Source organism: Myotis myotis, unplaced genomic scaffold, assembly GCF_014108235.1.
Source record: "Myotis myotis isolate mMyoMyo1 unplaced genomic scaffold, mMyoMyo1.p scaffold_m19_p_13, whole genome shotgun sequence".
NCBI lineage: Eukaryota > Metazoa > Chordata > Mammalia > Chiroptera > Vespertilionidae > Myotis > Myotis myotis.
In genome coordinates, this window is record NW_023416317.1 from 54,868,539 (window position 1) to 54,883,526 (window position 14,988).

The 14,988-nt window shown below is 53.7% G+C and overlaps 1 protein-coding gene across 2 annotated transcripts in view; it reads left to right on the plus strand.

Moving 5' to 3' along the window:
* CNTN4 (contactin 4) overlaps positions 1-14,988 on the plus strand; it is a 398,511-nt gene that overhangs the window by 306,377 nt on the left and 77,146 nt on the right. For both annotated transcript variants that reach the window (XM_036333343.1, XM_036333344.1), the window contains exon 6: positions 4,235-4,330. In XM_036333343.1, coding sequence (XP_036189236.1) covers positions 4,235-4,330 — 96 coding nt within the window. The remainder of the gene's footprint in view (positions 1-4,234; positions 4,331-14,988) is intronic.

Below are 14,988 nucleotides of genomic sequence, written 5' to 3' on the forward strand. Positions count from 1 at the left end.
CTCTGCGGTCTGCATTCAGGTGTTTTCATATATGAAGAGTCTTTAAAAATTATTTATCACATATTGCAGCCTTCAGACATCTGTGCACTTGTCTCCCTCAGGAGTTGAGCTGCTAAACCTTCCTCTGTGTTATCCGTGAGCCACACACTCTGAGGATTAGAGCTGATTTTCCAATCTCATTTAAATAAAAACTCTGGTATTACTTCCCACGGGAGAATAGACGACAGTGGTTTCCACAGGAAAAAAAGATAGGAAAACACATTTGCCACAAACACGTGCAATCCTTGGCATGTGATTTCTGGGGGAAATGTATGTAAAATGCTGATGGGTGAAATGAACACCAAAAATTAGAGCCAGTTAGTTAGTTAATCCTCACCTGAGGATATATTTTTCCATTGTTTTTCTAGAGAGAGTAGAAAGGAGGTAGGGAGGGGAAGAGAGAAAAAGAGAGAGAGAGAAACACCAATGCAAGAGAAACACCAACACACCAATTGGTTGCCTCCCACTCATGCTCTGAACGGGGCTGGAACCTGCAGCCCAGGTACATGCCCTGGACCTGGAATCGAACCCTTGACCCTGTAGGGCATGGGCCAACGCGCTCACCGCTGAGCAACAGGGCAAGGCGAGCCATTTCCTTTTTTAGTCCGAACATCACATGTCAGTGGGCCACATGCAAAGCCGCTGTGAGACGCCTCGGGGCGGGTATTAATTCCCATCCGCATACCCATCACTTGCTTATCCAACCGTGCCCTCCGTTGCTACTGCACAGAGCGTGGGGGACGAGCCCCGGTGGACCCGCTCAGCCGTCCCCGAACCACTCAGCGGTTCCGCTTCCTCACAGAGACGCTCCCATGTCGTCTCCTTGTCCAGCCGCACCCTCTGCTCCTCACGGGGAGGGAAGGCAGAGGAATGACAGCCTCGCAAGGGGCGGGCGGGGGCGGGGGGCGGCTCTTCGCACCTGCACAGTAACATGCATGGTCTCACATATTCCCTGAAGAGCGTAAGTTCACGCGGAGAAACGTGTCCTCTGCCTCCCGTGTGTGGAGCAAGGCGGGGGAGTGCCCTTTTCCCCTGCCCCCCTGAATCAGCAGAAGCGCTCGGTCCCAGGTCCTGAGCCTGGGGCTCTGGAGGGGGGGGGGGGGCTGGGGACCTGGCCGCGCCCTCGCTGCGGGAAGAGCCTCTCTGAGCGGAGGCTAAGTCGCCTGCAGGTGGGGGATCTGCAGGAAAAGACTTGGCACCGGCCTGACCTCAGCCCATGTTGCGAGTCCGGCTGTTGTTGCCGCTGGCGCTGTGGCCCCAGTGCCAGCGCCGTGTGGGCACCTGTTCTCCGCCCCCAGGCGCATTCCTGCTGAGCACCCCCATACCGAGGCTGCGGACACCAAGCGACTCTCTATTTAAAAATGTGTGGGAATCGCTGGGAAAGGCCTGGCCTGGTGCACCAGCTTCCAGAAATACCCGCTCACACACGGCGTTCTGTGATCGGGAGACTGTGGGGAGCGGCCAGCATCGGGTGGGGAGTTACAGCTGCTGGGACCGCCTTTGGGCAGGCGGCCTTTCCCTGAGCCTGTGCCTGGCTCCGGTGTCCAGGCATTAGCACATGCAGCCCTCTCTGGAGCACCTGGCTCTGGCTCGTTGGAGCCCTTTTTAAATAGGATTGGCATGTAATTGGGCACGGTGTCCCGCCTCCCTCAGTGAGCGGGACAATTAGACGTTGAGCAGCAACCTTGTAGCCTGAAACGTCTGTTTTTCAAATATTTTTTAAAATATGTTTTTATTGATTTTTTTTTTTATAGAGAGAGAGAGGGAGGGAGAGAGAGAAACATCATTGGTCAGCTGCCTCTTGCATGCCCCTTACTAGGGATCAAGCCCACAACCCGGGCATGTGCCCTGATCGGGAATTGATCCGGGACCTCTTGGTGCACGGGCCAACGCTCAACCACTGAGCCATACCAGCCAGGCTTCACATATTATCTCATGTAATCTTTCCCCGTCCGTCTTATTTTAAAACAAAGCACACGTATTCTCGTTTAGGAGGGAAGAAAGCCCTGCCCAAGGTCAGCAGCAGGCCCAGAACCCAGCAGAGAGGATTTTGAGACAGATCTGTCCTAATGCGTCTCCCTGGTCCCGGTGTAGGTAGGCTCTGCCATCTGGAATCTATTTCAATTAACTGAGAAATGTGTCTAAATATTTCCTCAAATACCAGATTAATGTGATAGATTCTGGCGACCCACATCTTGTAGAACAGAGTGGATTTAAAATTTAAAATGGAAGAATCCGGAATCCATTTTTTAAGCTCAACAGAACTGTTCAAAATCACGGCCCAGCCCAGCCGGCGTGGCTCCGTGGTTGAGCATCGACCTATGATCCAGGAGGTCACGGTTCGATTCCAGGTCAGGGCACAGGCCCAGGTTGCGAGCTCCATCCCCAGTGTGGGGTGTCCAGGAGGCAGCTGATTGATGATTCTCTCTCATCATTGATGTTTCTCTCTCTTTCTCTCCCTCTCCCTTTCTCTCTGAAATCAATAAAAACATATTTTTAAAAATCATGGCAGATATTTCTCATTTTCTCCCCCGTTTTTCAGTGCTTTTCCCCCAGTCAGCGCCATGGTGGATTTTGCCTGGATAAGACGTGGTCTCTGTTATCTCGCAGCTCCTCAGGTTTCATGCGACTCTGGAGATCTGTGCAGAAGCAGATAACTTGTTCGAAGACCCCGAGTGCGGAAATGACAATTCAGACTTATTCAGTGTCGCTCTGAGGGATAATGGTTTACACGATTCACGCTGTAACCACGTTTTTAAAATCCCTGGTTTCATCTCCTGTTGAAGCCTTCTGAAATTGTTTCCTTAAAGAAGAAAAAAGCTCATGCCCTGGCCCCCCTGGTGCTCATTGACTAAAAAGTAGGTTATTACGTCAGAAGTGGAATTCCAATGACAGTCCTGTTTGGCTTTGCGCTGAGAATGGGCGTGTCCTCAGCTCTCAGGGTCTCCCGGCTCCTGGGATGAGGTGGTACCTGTCAGTCCTGCCACCAAAACTGCTGAGTCCCTGCGGCAACCAGACGACGTTCAGTGAGATTCTTATAAATACTTTGGTCGTGAAAACAATAATGTCTGACCTTAAAAGGTGCTGAAATCCGAAAGAAGCAGTGGTAAAGCCTGTGTGTGTGTAGATCTTTTAATATCCTGAACTGCCGCTGTGCCCGCCCGCGTGTGGAGGCGCCCCCTGTGTAGCTGCCGTGCCTGCGTCCGCTCCATCACTCACCACACAGCCTCTAATAGGTGCCCTGGGACCCCACTCTTCCAGTCTGTCAAATGGGGGCATTAATCAGACCTAACTCAGGCCACTGTGGTTAGGGTCGCTCGCTGGAGGTCATCTTCCTGAAATGCCCGCCCAAAAGGCCAGCGTGGCAGAAACAGTGTCACTGTCCCGCCCCCCCCCGCCCCCCCCGGGACACACCTGGCTGGGAACCCACCTCAAATCTGAGAGGAGGGCATTGCATCAAGTAGCTCAGACCACAAAAACGAAAGGCACTTCAACACTCCTTGAGACAATTTACATTTAAGCGGATGGAATAAAAACCATTTATTAAACAATAATGTTACTTCATCATATTTCTTACATTAACTCATTTTTAGTGGCGACTGGTCATTGAGTGACTCCAACTGCGATTTGGGGGCTTGTAGTACCTTCTCTCTCCACCAGACGGGGCCTCCCGGAGAGAGGGCGCGTCCTCTCACACGGAGCCTTGGACAGCACCTCATGCACATCCAGAATCCACAAGGAGCCCGGCGGGGGTGGCTCAGTGGCCCAGTGTCGCCTTATGAACATTCCTGGTCAGGGCACAGGCCCGGGTTGCGGGCTCGATCCCCAGCAGGGGGCGTGCAGGAGGCAGCCGATCATGATTCTCTCTCATCACTGATCTTTCTCTCTCCCTCTTCATTCTCCTCTGAAATCAATAAAAATATATATATTTTAAAGTTCTCATTTCATGTTACGTGCTTTGCATCTAACTGGGCCCCTGTGATGAGGGGCTGCCCTGTGGTGTGGACGTGGAATCGGGGGACAGGACAGCGTCCCTGAGGAGAGGCTCACCGATCCCCCCGCGCGCGCCCCCCCCCCCCCCACCCGTGCAGGCGCCTGAGGCTGGGTTTCGGCAGGCCTTCCCCTTGGAAGCCTGGCCGCTCCCCTGGCATCTGGGACTAACGTGTGAAACCCTTTCTTCTCTTTCTCCCCCCAGATCTCGAGAACTTTCAGACAAGAGCAAGGAGCACGGTGTCTGTCCGCCAGGGCCAGGGCATGGTGCTGCTGTGCGGGCCGCCCGCCCACTCCGGAGGTGAGTAGCGCCCGCCCGGTGCCCGCCGCACGTCGCTCTGTTCTGGCTGGCGGTCCCCCTCCCGGCACCAGCTGGGGGGACAGTGTCATCCGTAGGGAACCCCAGAGCGCCTCTGGGCCCAGGGGGAATGCTGTCCACGCCTTCTTAATGAGGCAGGTGTTTTTCTGAACAGAAATTAGAAATTGTGAGGTGGGAGATGGTGGGGGTGGAGGGCCACATTACATGGGTTTAAGAAAGAAGCAAAGATCTAACCAGACCCGAAACAGAGGGCAGCCATCAAAATCCCGCTTGAAGAATGACCCCTAATTGGAGCACAAGTGTGTGGGATTGGGAAATGGTGACCGGAGACTGTCCTCGTCCATTCCGGCTGCTGTAACAACACGCCACAGGCGGGCACACCGGAGACACCGAGAGTTTTCCGAGAAGGAAAAGGCAAGCACAGTCCTCTCCGAATCCAATCGAGGGCAAACGAGAGAGATACAAATGCAGGGAATTAGAACTGAAAAGAGCACATCGCTCTCACATGAGATTTAAAATCGTAAGAGAAAACTGCCTGCCGCTCCGATCACTGGAACATCTGGACAAAATGAGCCATCCGCTGAAAACGTGTAAATAGCAACACTGAGCCCGGAAATGCAGAAACCGGAATAGACCGGTTATCGGGGAAGGAGCTGGGAGTCGTCAAGAGTGACTTCCTCCAGTTGCCATGGAATTTGTAAGAAATCCTTTGAACTGTCCAGGGAGAGGCCTGGCCTCATCACCGGCGCCAGAGCCGAGACGTGAGGAGAAGCCGCGGCTCGCCCATGGAATGAGTCTAACCCGGCCCCGGGTCCTGGCAGGCAGCACACGGGGAAGCGACCCACCCGTGAACACAACACTTGCCTCAGGGATCATGCGTGTCAGGCACTGTTTTAAATGCTTTACGTGAATTAACCAATTTAATTCTTACCCAACCTGGTGATCCCGTACGTATCTCTGTTTTATAGGAGACAAACCCCTGAGGCCTTGCCTAAGTGAAGATGAATCGCCCCAACAACTCATGAACTGCCATTTGGGGATATGTATGTTAAGTGGGGCCTGGGGGGTTTAAAAGTACAGATAACCCCAAAGGCCAAAAAGAGTACCAGCTCCAATCCTCCTCATAGTCACGATTACGAACAAAGTTATGAAATAAAGTAATCACGAACGGAAGGGAGATACTTCCGTTTCCTGCTAAATGACCCCCACAGCTGGAGGCGGTAAGAGACAAGTCCGACTCTATCAGGGCGGGTAATGGATGAAGTGTTGTCATCGGGATATGTTGGAAAATTTCTAAAACAAAACGTTTCAAAGTCCCAGCATATGGGAGGCCTCCGAGGTTGCTCCCAGCTCACATTTTAGACACGCTTCTCCGCTGTCCGTTACCTCCGTCTCCGAAAAAGCATGCTCGTCCCGGCGTTTGGGGCAAGAAAGCGTCTGCAGTGCATGGAGGAGTGTCTGCCGCGCGTGGACCTGGACCGAGGGCCTCCTGCAAACCACAGGGCTGTGTCATGACTGGTCTCCCATTTGCAGATCACTCTGGGCATCCGGCCTAACGCCGCTGCCTCGCCCCTGCCCGGAGGGGGTGTCGGGGAAAAGGCCTGGGTGGGCAGGGAGCGGGCAGGCGGCCGGCGGTCCTGCGCCTCCGGGCGGGGCCTCACCACGTTGCTGGGGCAGGTGTGCGGTGCTGTGCGCTCGGCCTGCGCTCGCAGTGACTTTCTGCGGCGGATGGAAGAACATCCGCGTCCCCAGCGGCCCTGCAGCAGGTCAGAAACCTGCCTGGGACAGTGGCTTAGGCCACGCTGCGAGGGCTCGCTCGCTTTCGGGTTAGGAAACTTTACGTTCAGGCTGACGGAGCTTCTGTTTTCATCCCCGCGCTCGTCTCGGCGGGATAGATGTGGCGCTTGTCACCAAACATCAACCGGAGAAGCAGGCAGAGGGTGGCCAGTCGGTGGCCTGGCGCCTGCCATTGGCCGCGATCTGAAACCGGGCGTGTTGTATTGTGTAGCGGGCACCCCGCCAAATCTGCTCCTCACGGGGGCACCTCGTGTGGGTCTCCACAAAATCCACGTGCCCGGCAGCCGTCTTTTAACAGCAGAAATGCAGTGAACACGAGTCACCTCGTGGTGTCCCGGCTTCGCAGATGGCGCAGGAGCCGAGCCTGAGCGCCCTCTGCAGGGCGGGGCTGAGGACAGTGAGCAGGAAGCGCCGTCCTGTCTGTGCTCGGGCCCCATCGAAGGCAGTCCCCTGCTCAGCACGTGGCCTCTCCAGTTTGAATGTCAGAGGCCACCCCGAAAGCTCCAGCCCAGCAGCGTGCGTGTGGCTATGCGGAACTTTCCAGAATGAGGCTGCATAAGACTGGGTAGGACTAAACTAATCCTCCGACACCCCAGCTCTAAAACTCTCACCTTTGCTGTGGATGAGGTCGTATCTTTCAAAGGAGGCACAAGCATGGAAAGGGCTCTTCTGGACACTTTGACCCAACAGCCCAACACCTCCCTCCCCCCCCCCCCGCCCCAGCCTGTCTTATCAGAAGCCAGAAACAATCGGGTTCAATTCGTGGAGGAGGGAGTGGCTTTTGTGGGCGGTGAGTGTGAGGAATATGAAAGCTGTGAGTGTCCGTCCACAGGCTGGTAGGATGGATGTGCCATCCACATCCTGTGTCTTGCAAAAAATAAATAAATAAATTGGGAAGCGTTCAGGGTGATGACCCTGGGATGCCATTGACGCCCGACCCTGGGAGCGGTTGCCTCTTCACTCTGGAGCCGGCCCTGGGAGCGACTAATGAGGCCTGCCCGAGGTCTGCTCCCAGCACCTGTCAGCCAGGTCCCCGGGGCGCCCTGGGCGTTGGAAGGTCTGACATCCGTACATAACCACCCTGTGACTGTCTCCATTAATAATGGACCGCCCTGCCGGAAGCCGTGGGCTCCCTGCCCACCAGCAACGCTGCTCCTTTCAGATGCCAGGATGCTGTCGACTGGGGGTGGCAGGAGAAAAGGCCGCTGGCACCTGTACCTCGAGCTCCCACAAACCAGAGCAGGTGATTGCTCTCCCCGGCGAAGTTCCCGGAAACATGGAGTGATGGATGCCGGGCTAATGGCTGGCTTTCTCCAGCCCAGTGACAGCCCGTAACCAGATAAGGCACAACACCCACACCCGATGTTATGTAAGACGCAGAGTCCTGACGGCTACGTTGGCTCCCTGGAGATAAAGCCCAGCTATTTTGAATGCGTTATTTCCTTACATATCGGCAAAGGAACTGTCCTAACACAGACAGCTAAATATGTTTCCAATTAATTGTTAAAACATAATTACCTGAGTTTAGTCAAAAATTGCTGTTGAGGTCTCGGCTGGCTTGTTTGTTAGTTCACCTTAGATGTGGATGGCAAGAGAAAGAACAGGGCGGCAATCAGAACAGAACCACGGTCCGGCCGGCGTGGCTCAGGGGTTGAGTGTCAATCTATGAACCAGGAGGCCACGGTTCGATTCCCGGTCAGGGCACATGCCCTAGTTGTGGGCTCGATCCCCAGTGGGGGGCATGCAGGAGGCAGCCGATCCATGATTCTCTCTCACAATGTTTCTATTTCCCGCTCCCTTCCTTTCTGAAATCAATAAAAAATATATAATGTTTTAAAACACAGACATATGTTAGACCCTTGTAGGTGAGTGAGATTTCTTCCTCTGAAGCTCATACATATTGAGAAGTTCCTTTGACAGGTTACCTGCCGAGTTACTCTTGGAATGAATGATCCGACCCCAAACCGGGAAGGGCTCTCACACTTTCAGGGCCTCGCTGAGGCTGAACCAGGTGGGCCACGTGCGAGGCGATAGGGAGCAGAGAGGACTCGGGTGGACCTGGGAGCAGCTGGCGGTGCCCATGGTGCACCCGCGGGTCATCACAGGCTCAGCTGGACCATCACACTGACATGATCACTATACGAGGTCACCTTGGCACCGGGCCGCCTTGCAGACAGGACACGGGGCAGCCCACAGGGCAGTGCCAGCCCTGCTCCTCAGCAGGAGGCCTGAAGAGCCCAAAGGTGGCCAAAGACTCGTTACTACTGTTATCTCACATTTCCCAGGTGACACGTTAAGAGCAGAGAATTGAGACTCACATCGCTGAGTGTGGAGCCTCCTGCCTTTTTAAAAATATATATATTTTAAAAATTCTCACCTGAGGATATGTTTTTATTAACGAGAGAGAGAGAGAGAGAGAGAGAGAGAGAGAGAGAGAGAGAGAGAGATGAGAGAGAAACATTGATCGGTTGCCTCCCATATGGGAATCAAACCCACCACCGTTTGGTGTAGGGCCGATGCTCCATCCAGCTGAGCCGCACCGGCCAGGCCCTCCTGCCCTCTTATACGGTCCGTGTCTGAAATAGGAGCCAAGGCCGCTGGTGACGTTGGTGTGGGCGTGGCTTCCACAGTCCCCATGGGAACAAGCCCAGTGATGGCAGTCGCCATGGTCAGTCAGAGCAGCCCACCTCGAGGGCCCCCCAGGTGTGTGAGGTTCCTCTGCAGGCTCCCGGCCAGATGCCCGCACTTTCCTGGGTCATCACAGCGCCACCTGGCTGTGGCCGACACTGCCCTTCATGAGGTTTCTGGGGTTACAGGCACCAAGTCACCCCAACATACATCTGTTCATCAAGAAGAAGCCACGTGGGAGTGTGAGCTGATATTTCTCTTCCTTTTTGCTTCTTTTCCTCTCCTCCTATTCCTTGCCTTCTCCTGTTTTCCCTTCGCCTTTTAGAAAGCTGCAAGTCCATATTTTTAAAACATTAACCCCCTCCCCCAGCCCTGTGTGAACGTGAGAATGCTGGAGAGAGAGGGTCAGATAGCAGGGGCCGGGCTCGCGTGCTCCCTCATTGGGCTGTGGGTCTCCATCTGTAGGTAAAAGCCTTGCACCCCAAGGCCAAGTGCACAGCTACTCTGTGACTGACACTCCTGCCTAGGTGAAGAGGCGGGACTTCCTGTCCCGGTGCTCAGTGCAGGGAGCCCTTCGAGTCCCTCAAGGTTCCTGCTCTGCTTTGTCATGTGAAACCAGAGGGGGAGTCAGATAGTCCAAGGTCTTTCCAAACCGTGAACTGCTGACGCCGATGTCATCATTGGACGATTTCCCAACAAAGATACTAAGAGTGATGCTGACCCTCAGAATTCAGACCAAGGTACTGCCTTTCGTTCGCGTTGCCCAGGCAGTCTGGGTTCAGAAGGGACATGTGGGTGGAGTTGGCGTTGGTCCAGCTTATCGGAGCAGGGACCTGTTCGTGGGCGATGTAGAGGCCCCGCATAGGCAGGACCGCCACCCCCTTCGCTGGAATTGCTTCCTAGTGTGACAGTGGCATGTCCCCCAATCACCCAGATGTTTCCGTTTTGCCAGCTCTACCGTCGGCACCAAGACAATGCGGTGCGGTCTAGAATTATTTACAGAGGAAAGAGAATTAGGCTTAATTTTGCTTTTTATATTCCTGCTACTATTTCATTCTACTCTTTTTATTTTTTAAACAGAACCTGATTTTATTTCAGTGCACAACTTCTGTACAACCCCAAAACAAAGCACCCCAGTAAAATAATAAGAACATGGTATTTCTTGTGCAATGCGTGACAATATGGTTGACGTCTTTAGTTGTAAATGAGCTCTTAGAAACTAGTTACCAAGGCACTCATATCCAAGGGAACTGGAAAAAAGAAAGAAAATGGAATAATGCAAATGATGATTAGGAATATATGATGGTCGAGCTGAACAACGCCAGAAGAATGATTTCATCTGAGTCTTATCGAGGCCAAGTCCAAGGTCCCGTCCAGAAACCAGCGATAAAGAACGGAACTCATCCATCCCCAAGCCGGCACCAACATCGAGTCCACATTTGACCAGTCGCCCGGGGATTTGTAATCTGCTCAGTCCTTTTTGAAGAACTCTTTCCCCCTTATTTTGTGGGTCAGAGGCTCTTTGTTGTGGGAAAAGTGAGTCCGTGAGGAACGGAGGGAATAGGAGGGGCGTGGCTGAGCTCGAGGTCATGGGACAGGCTTCCCCTTCGGGATCCCATTCTCCTCCTCGGCCACAGTGTTAAACGTGCCACCGAGGAAACGTCCCACAGGGGGTGAGTCCGAGGAGCAGGATCTAATCCCATGTCACAGTGAGCAGCTGAGCAAAGGCGTGCTAAGCTAAAGGATCCACCGGGTCACCTTGAAATACCCGATGGAAAAACAGGGACTATTTTTTATTCAATGGAAACAATAACGACAACAAAGTACAGAACCTAGCTCCCCACCCCCATCTCCCCAAGAACATTCTCATCAAGAGAGAGTAGAGACTTCGTCTGACACTGTCACATTCTGACCGAGCATCGCGGAAGCCGTCTTCAGGGGCGTGTTCTTCAACAGAGGGCACTGGGAGCCATTAGAGCAGCGGTTCTCAACCTGTGGGTCGCGACCCCTTTGGCGGTCGAACGACCCTCTCACAGGGGTCGCCTTAGACCATCCTGCATGTCAGACATTTACAATACGATTCATCACAGCAGCAACATGACGGTTATGAAGTAGCAACGAAAATAATTTTACGGTTGGGTCACAGCATGAGGAACTGTATTTAAAGGGCCAGAAGGCTGAGAACCGCTGCATTGTAGGCTGTAGGTAATTCTGTTGATAGTGGGAAAGGATGTCTTTCGAGGAGCTCACAGGCCGGCAGGAGAAACCAAGAAAGAGGCAGCAGTAGTCCAGCTGGAGACGCTGTGCCCTCGTCTTGGGCGGTGGCTGCAGCCGTGGGCGCTCCGCCGGCCGCTGTCCTCTGCTGCCCGCCTTGTACTGAACCCTTCTGTTCTGGGCTCTGTATTGCATTCAGGAGAGAAAAGGCAAGCGTTTGAGAGATCATGAACGTGGCGGTGCCTTCAAACGGCTGAACCGTGGCCTCGGCACTCGTCCCCTTGAAGATCAGCCGGGGCTCCGTGCAATTAGCCCCAAGCACCGTCGTCTGAGGACCTAGGCCACGGTCTCCCAGGTCTCGGGTCGGACGCTGATGGAGAGCGGAGAAGGTCCAAACTCCTGCCCCAGGCGGAGCAGGGGCAGGTGGGGTCAGGCGTCATCAAACAGGGTCAGCCCATCAGTGTTCGCCCGGCAATCTGGGCCTGGCGGGGGGCCAGATGCTAAAAGTCTCTGTGTCTCGTGGTCCCTGGTGGCAGAGGTGACTCGTCAGGAGGGGACCGCTCTGTGAGAGGAGCTGGCTGAGACAGCGCCGAGCGGGCCTTCACCCTGGCCCTGTGCCCCACGCCTTCCTCGCAGAATGGCCAGGCCTTGCGTGGGTCCCTCTCATTGTGTCTGTGTGTGCAAACTCAGTGTGCTAGCACCCGGCGCCCAGCGACTGCCGGTGAGACTGACGCTTGGTCTCAGAGCCTCCATTCAGAGGGACCTTCCTTCAGCCCCTCAGCCTCTCTCCTGAACCCCACCACCTCCATCAGAAGGAACCAGCCATGGAGCCACCCCCAGGAGTACCACCCTACCTGACCCCCACCCCGTGCTCCCACAGGCAGCGTTAACTACCGACAGCCCAGAGAGGTGGGGTGACTTGCCCAAGGTCCACAGCCAGCGGCAGGAGATCCTAGTGTGGGCTCAGTGTTCTCAGCTGGACTGAGGCTGGGTGGGCACCTGAGGAAGAAGCAGCGAAGAAGATGCCCAGGGAGGGGCAGAGCCGCCGCAGGACCGGGGAAGGGCCAGGGGAACCATGTTGGGGTTTTTGTTTGTTTTTTTTATATTTTTATTGATTTCAGAGAGGAGGGGAGAAGGAGAGAGAGATAGAAACATTAATGATGAGAGAGAATCATTGATAAGCTGCCTCCTGCACGCCCCCCACTGGGGACTGAGCCCTCAACTCGGGCATGTGCCCTGACCAGGAATTGAACCAGGACCTCTTGGTTCATAGGTTGATGCTTAACCACTGAGCCACGCCGGCCAGGCGGGAACGATGTGTTTTAAGTAGAATGAAGAAGGTGGAGTTGGAGCACAGACGTCTGTGCTTGTGAAGATACATAACGCTCTTCAGTGCTGTCTGTGGTCTGATTGTTGTGCCTCAGGATTCTTTGCTTGCAAGTGACAAAGTCCAGTCCATAGGAGCGGAAGCAAAGGTGGGTTTATTGGCATCAAATTCTCGTTAGATGCGGCTGGAAGTTCGTTCTCCAACCGCAGTGTGAGGAATCTGTCCATCAAACTGGCTCTCACCACAGGTTAAGCAACAGCAGTAAAAAATGCCTTATTCCCAATGATTGCAGCAAAGGCTTCAAAAGGGGCCTTCCTGTGCCAGCTTGAGGCATATGCCCACCCCTAAACCACAGGGAGAGAAATGGTGATGAAATGTTGGAATGAGCTTACCTGGTGGAGGGAAGCTCTGCAGTTGACATCTTCTGAGGCATGTTCACCGCCCAGGGCCGCATCCCTGTAGAGGAGGATACACCATGGCCCACAGGTCCAGTCTCCTGGAAATGTGGTGAGGGGTTAGGATTTAGGGTCCCCTGGAACTGTGACCCGGCTGGTTGTGCCTGCCCTCAGAGAACGCCTGCCACAGCCAGTACATGCTGACACTTGGTGAATGAACGATTAGGGAGGAGACATAAGGGACACGGAGTTTCATTTTACTGTGACGGGCAAGTTCTGGAGATGGATTGTGGGGCTGGTTGCATGACAGTTTGAATGTTCCTAACTCTTCTGTGTGCACAGAAGTGGTGCAAATGGTGCAGTTTATGTGTATTTTGCTACAATAATGTTTTAAGGGGGAAAAAACGTAGACATGAAGGAAGATAAGATTTTGATGGCTTCTTCTGGCCTCTTGTTTTCCGGTTGGGCTTGCCCTGGTCCATCACTGGTTAGTTTTTTTTGTTTTGGGGGGAGGGGCAGCTCCCAGGGCCAGTCCAGTCCAGCAGCGTGGGACACACCATCAGTGCCCCTGCTTCTCACGCAGAAAGGGGTGCCAGCTGGGTGGGGTGGATGGGCTCCGGGAGATTAGCTTTGCGAAAGCATGTAACGTGAAAGGGGTTCAGGCAGATTCAAAAACTGTCATCTCCAAGGGCCGGGCAGGTTGGAGTGTAAAGAATAAGATAAGGTAGGTCGGGCGGAGACTCTGTCCCCGTCACACCAGCCAGCTGCTCGCCGCTCACCCCTCACCCAGGGTCAGTTTTTGCCAAGAAAAAATACAGGCTCCGTATTGCCTGGTCTTTCAGTTTTGCATGAGAAGCCGTAAATGCCCATTCTAAGTACAGTCTTTCGATGTTAAGGCGTCAATTAAAAAACTGGTGTACCATGAGCATGGCAGTTACAACACACCTAGTTCACGGACCTGGCCCGGGTTCACCGACAGGAAATGAATGCAGTAAGTGCTGGCTTCCGTTCATCTCCAGGTTCCTCCAGGGAACAGACACCCCCGCCCCGCTCTCCTTTTTTATTCTATTTTTTGGTTAATTCTCACCTGAGGATATTTTTCCATTGAATTTTAGATCGAGTGGAAGGGAGAGGGAGAGACAGAGAGAAACATCGATGCAAGAGACACATCAATTGGTTGCCTCCGCCCACACTCCCCAGCCAGGGTCTGTGATCAAGCCTGCAACCAAGGTACGTACCCTTGACTAGAATCAAACCCGGGACCCTTCAGTCCATGGGCTGACGCTCTATCCACTGAGCCAAACCGGCTAGAGCCCCGACCCTGCTCTGTTATCATTTTTCTAGATGAATTCTTTCTCCCTTGTGTACGAGGAGCCTGAGCTTCTCAAGCCCCCACAACTGCCTACATGAAACTAAAGAAGTAGGTGTGTGTATTTAGCTCTAATAAATGCAATAACTGAGGACTTTACTAGTAAATGTAAATGTTTTTCATCTTCCCAGAGATGGATAGATTTTTTCCCCCTGAGGGATTCTTTTTTCTTAAGTTAAGAATGTGTTTAAATCCCCTTGGCATGATGGAATAATCATTAATGTTTACAGTTGCTATAGCGACTAGAAATGTTGGCAAGCAAGTGGGAAGGGAGCCTGCGAGAGGAAGATAAGCCGTGTCAATTATTGAACATCTGTCCAACATTTAGTCAATGTAGAGCGACAGGCAAGGCGCTGGAAAGCGAAGGTGGGTGTGTGCGCGGCTGCGAGCATTCCCTTAAGAGCATCTGTGTTGTCTTGTCCGGGCGCCGTCGTGGAGAGGTAATTAGCTTCACGCCCACCCTCGTGAAGGAGGCCCGTTCCGGGTGAGGTGTGGCTGCGCGGGTGATTTCTATCCTGTAATAATATTAATCCCTCTCTGCAGGATGCGGCTCTGTGGCTTCTCGAGCGCTTCTGCGTGTATTGTTGAATGTAGTCTTCATAACAACACGCCGAACTTGGTGAAGTGATACTCACTCTGCACAGTGGGGGCCCCTGGGACGAGCGCGGTGGGGAACGGTGCCTCGGCCGCCATGCGTCGCCGTGGATGCTCTCCTCGCCCGTCCGAGCCCCGTCCGGAGGAGCACCCTGCTCTCTGCCCAGGGGTGTCTCCAGCTCTCAGGCTTGTGCCGGGATAGTCACCCCACAGCACTTGGGGTCCCTTGTCCCACGACGACTTCTCACCCTCGCGTGGCGTTCCCTGGTGTGCAAATCATTCTCCTGAGTATGTTCTTATTTGGTCATCAGGCCTC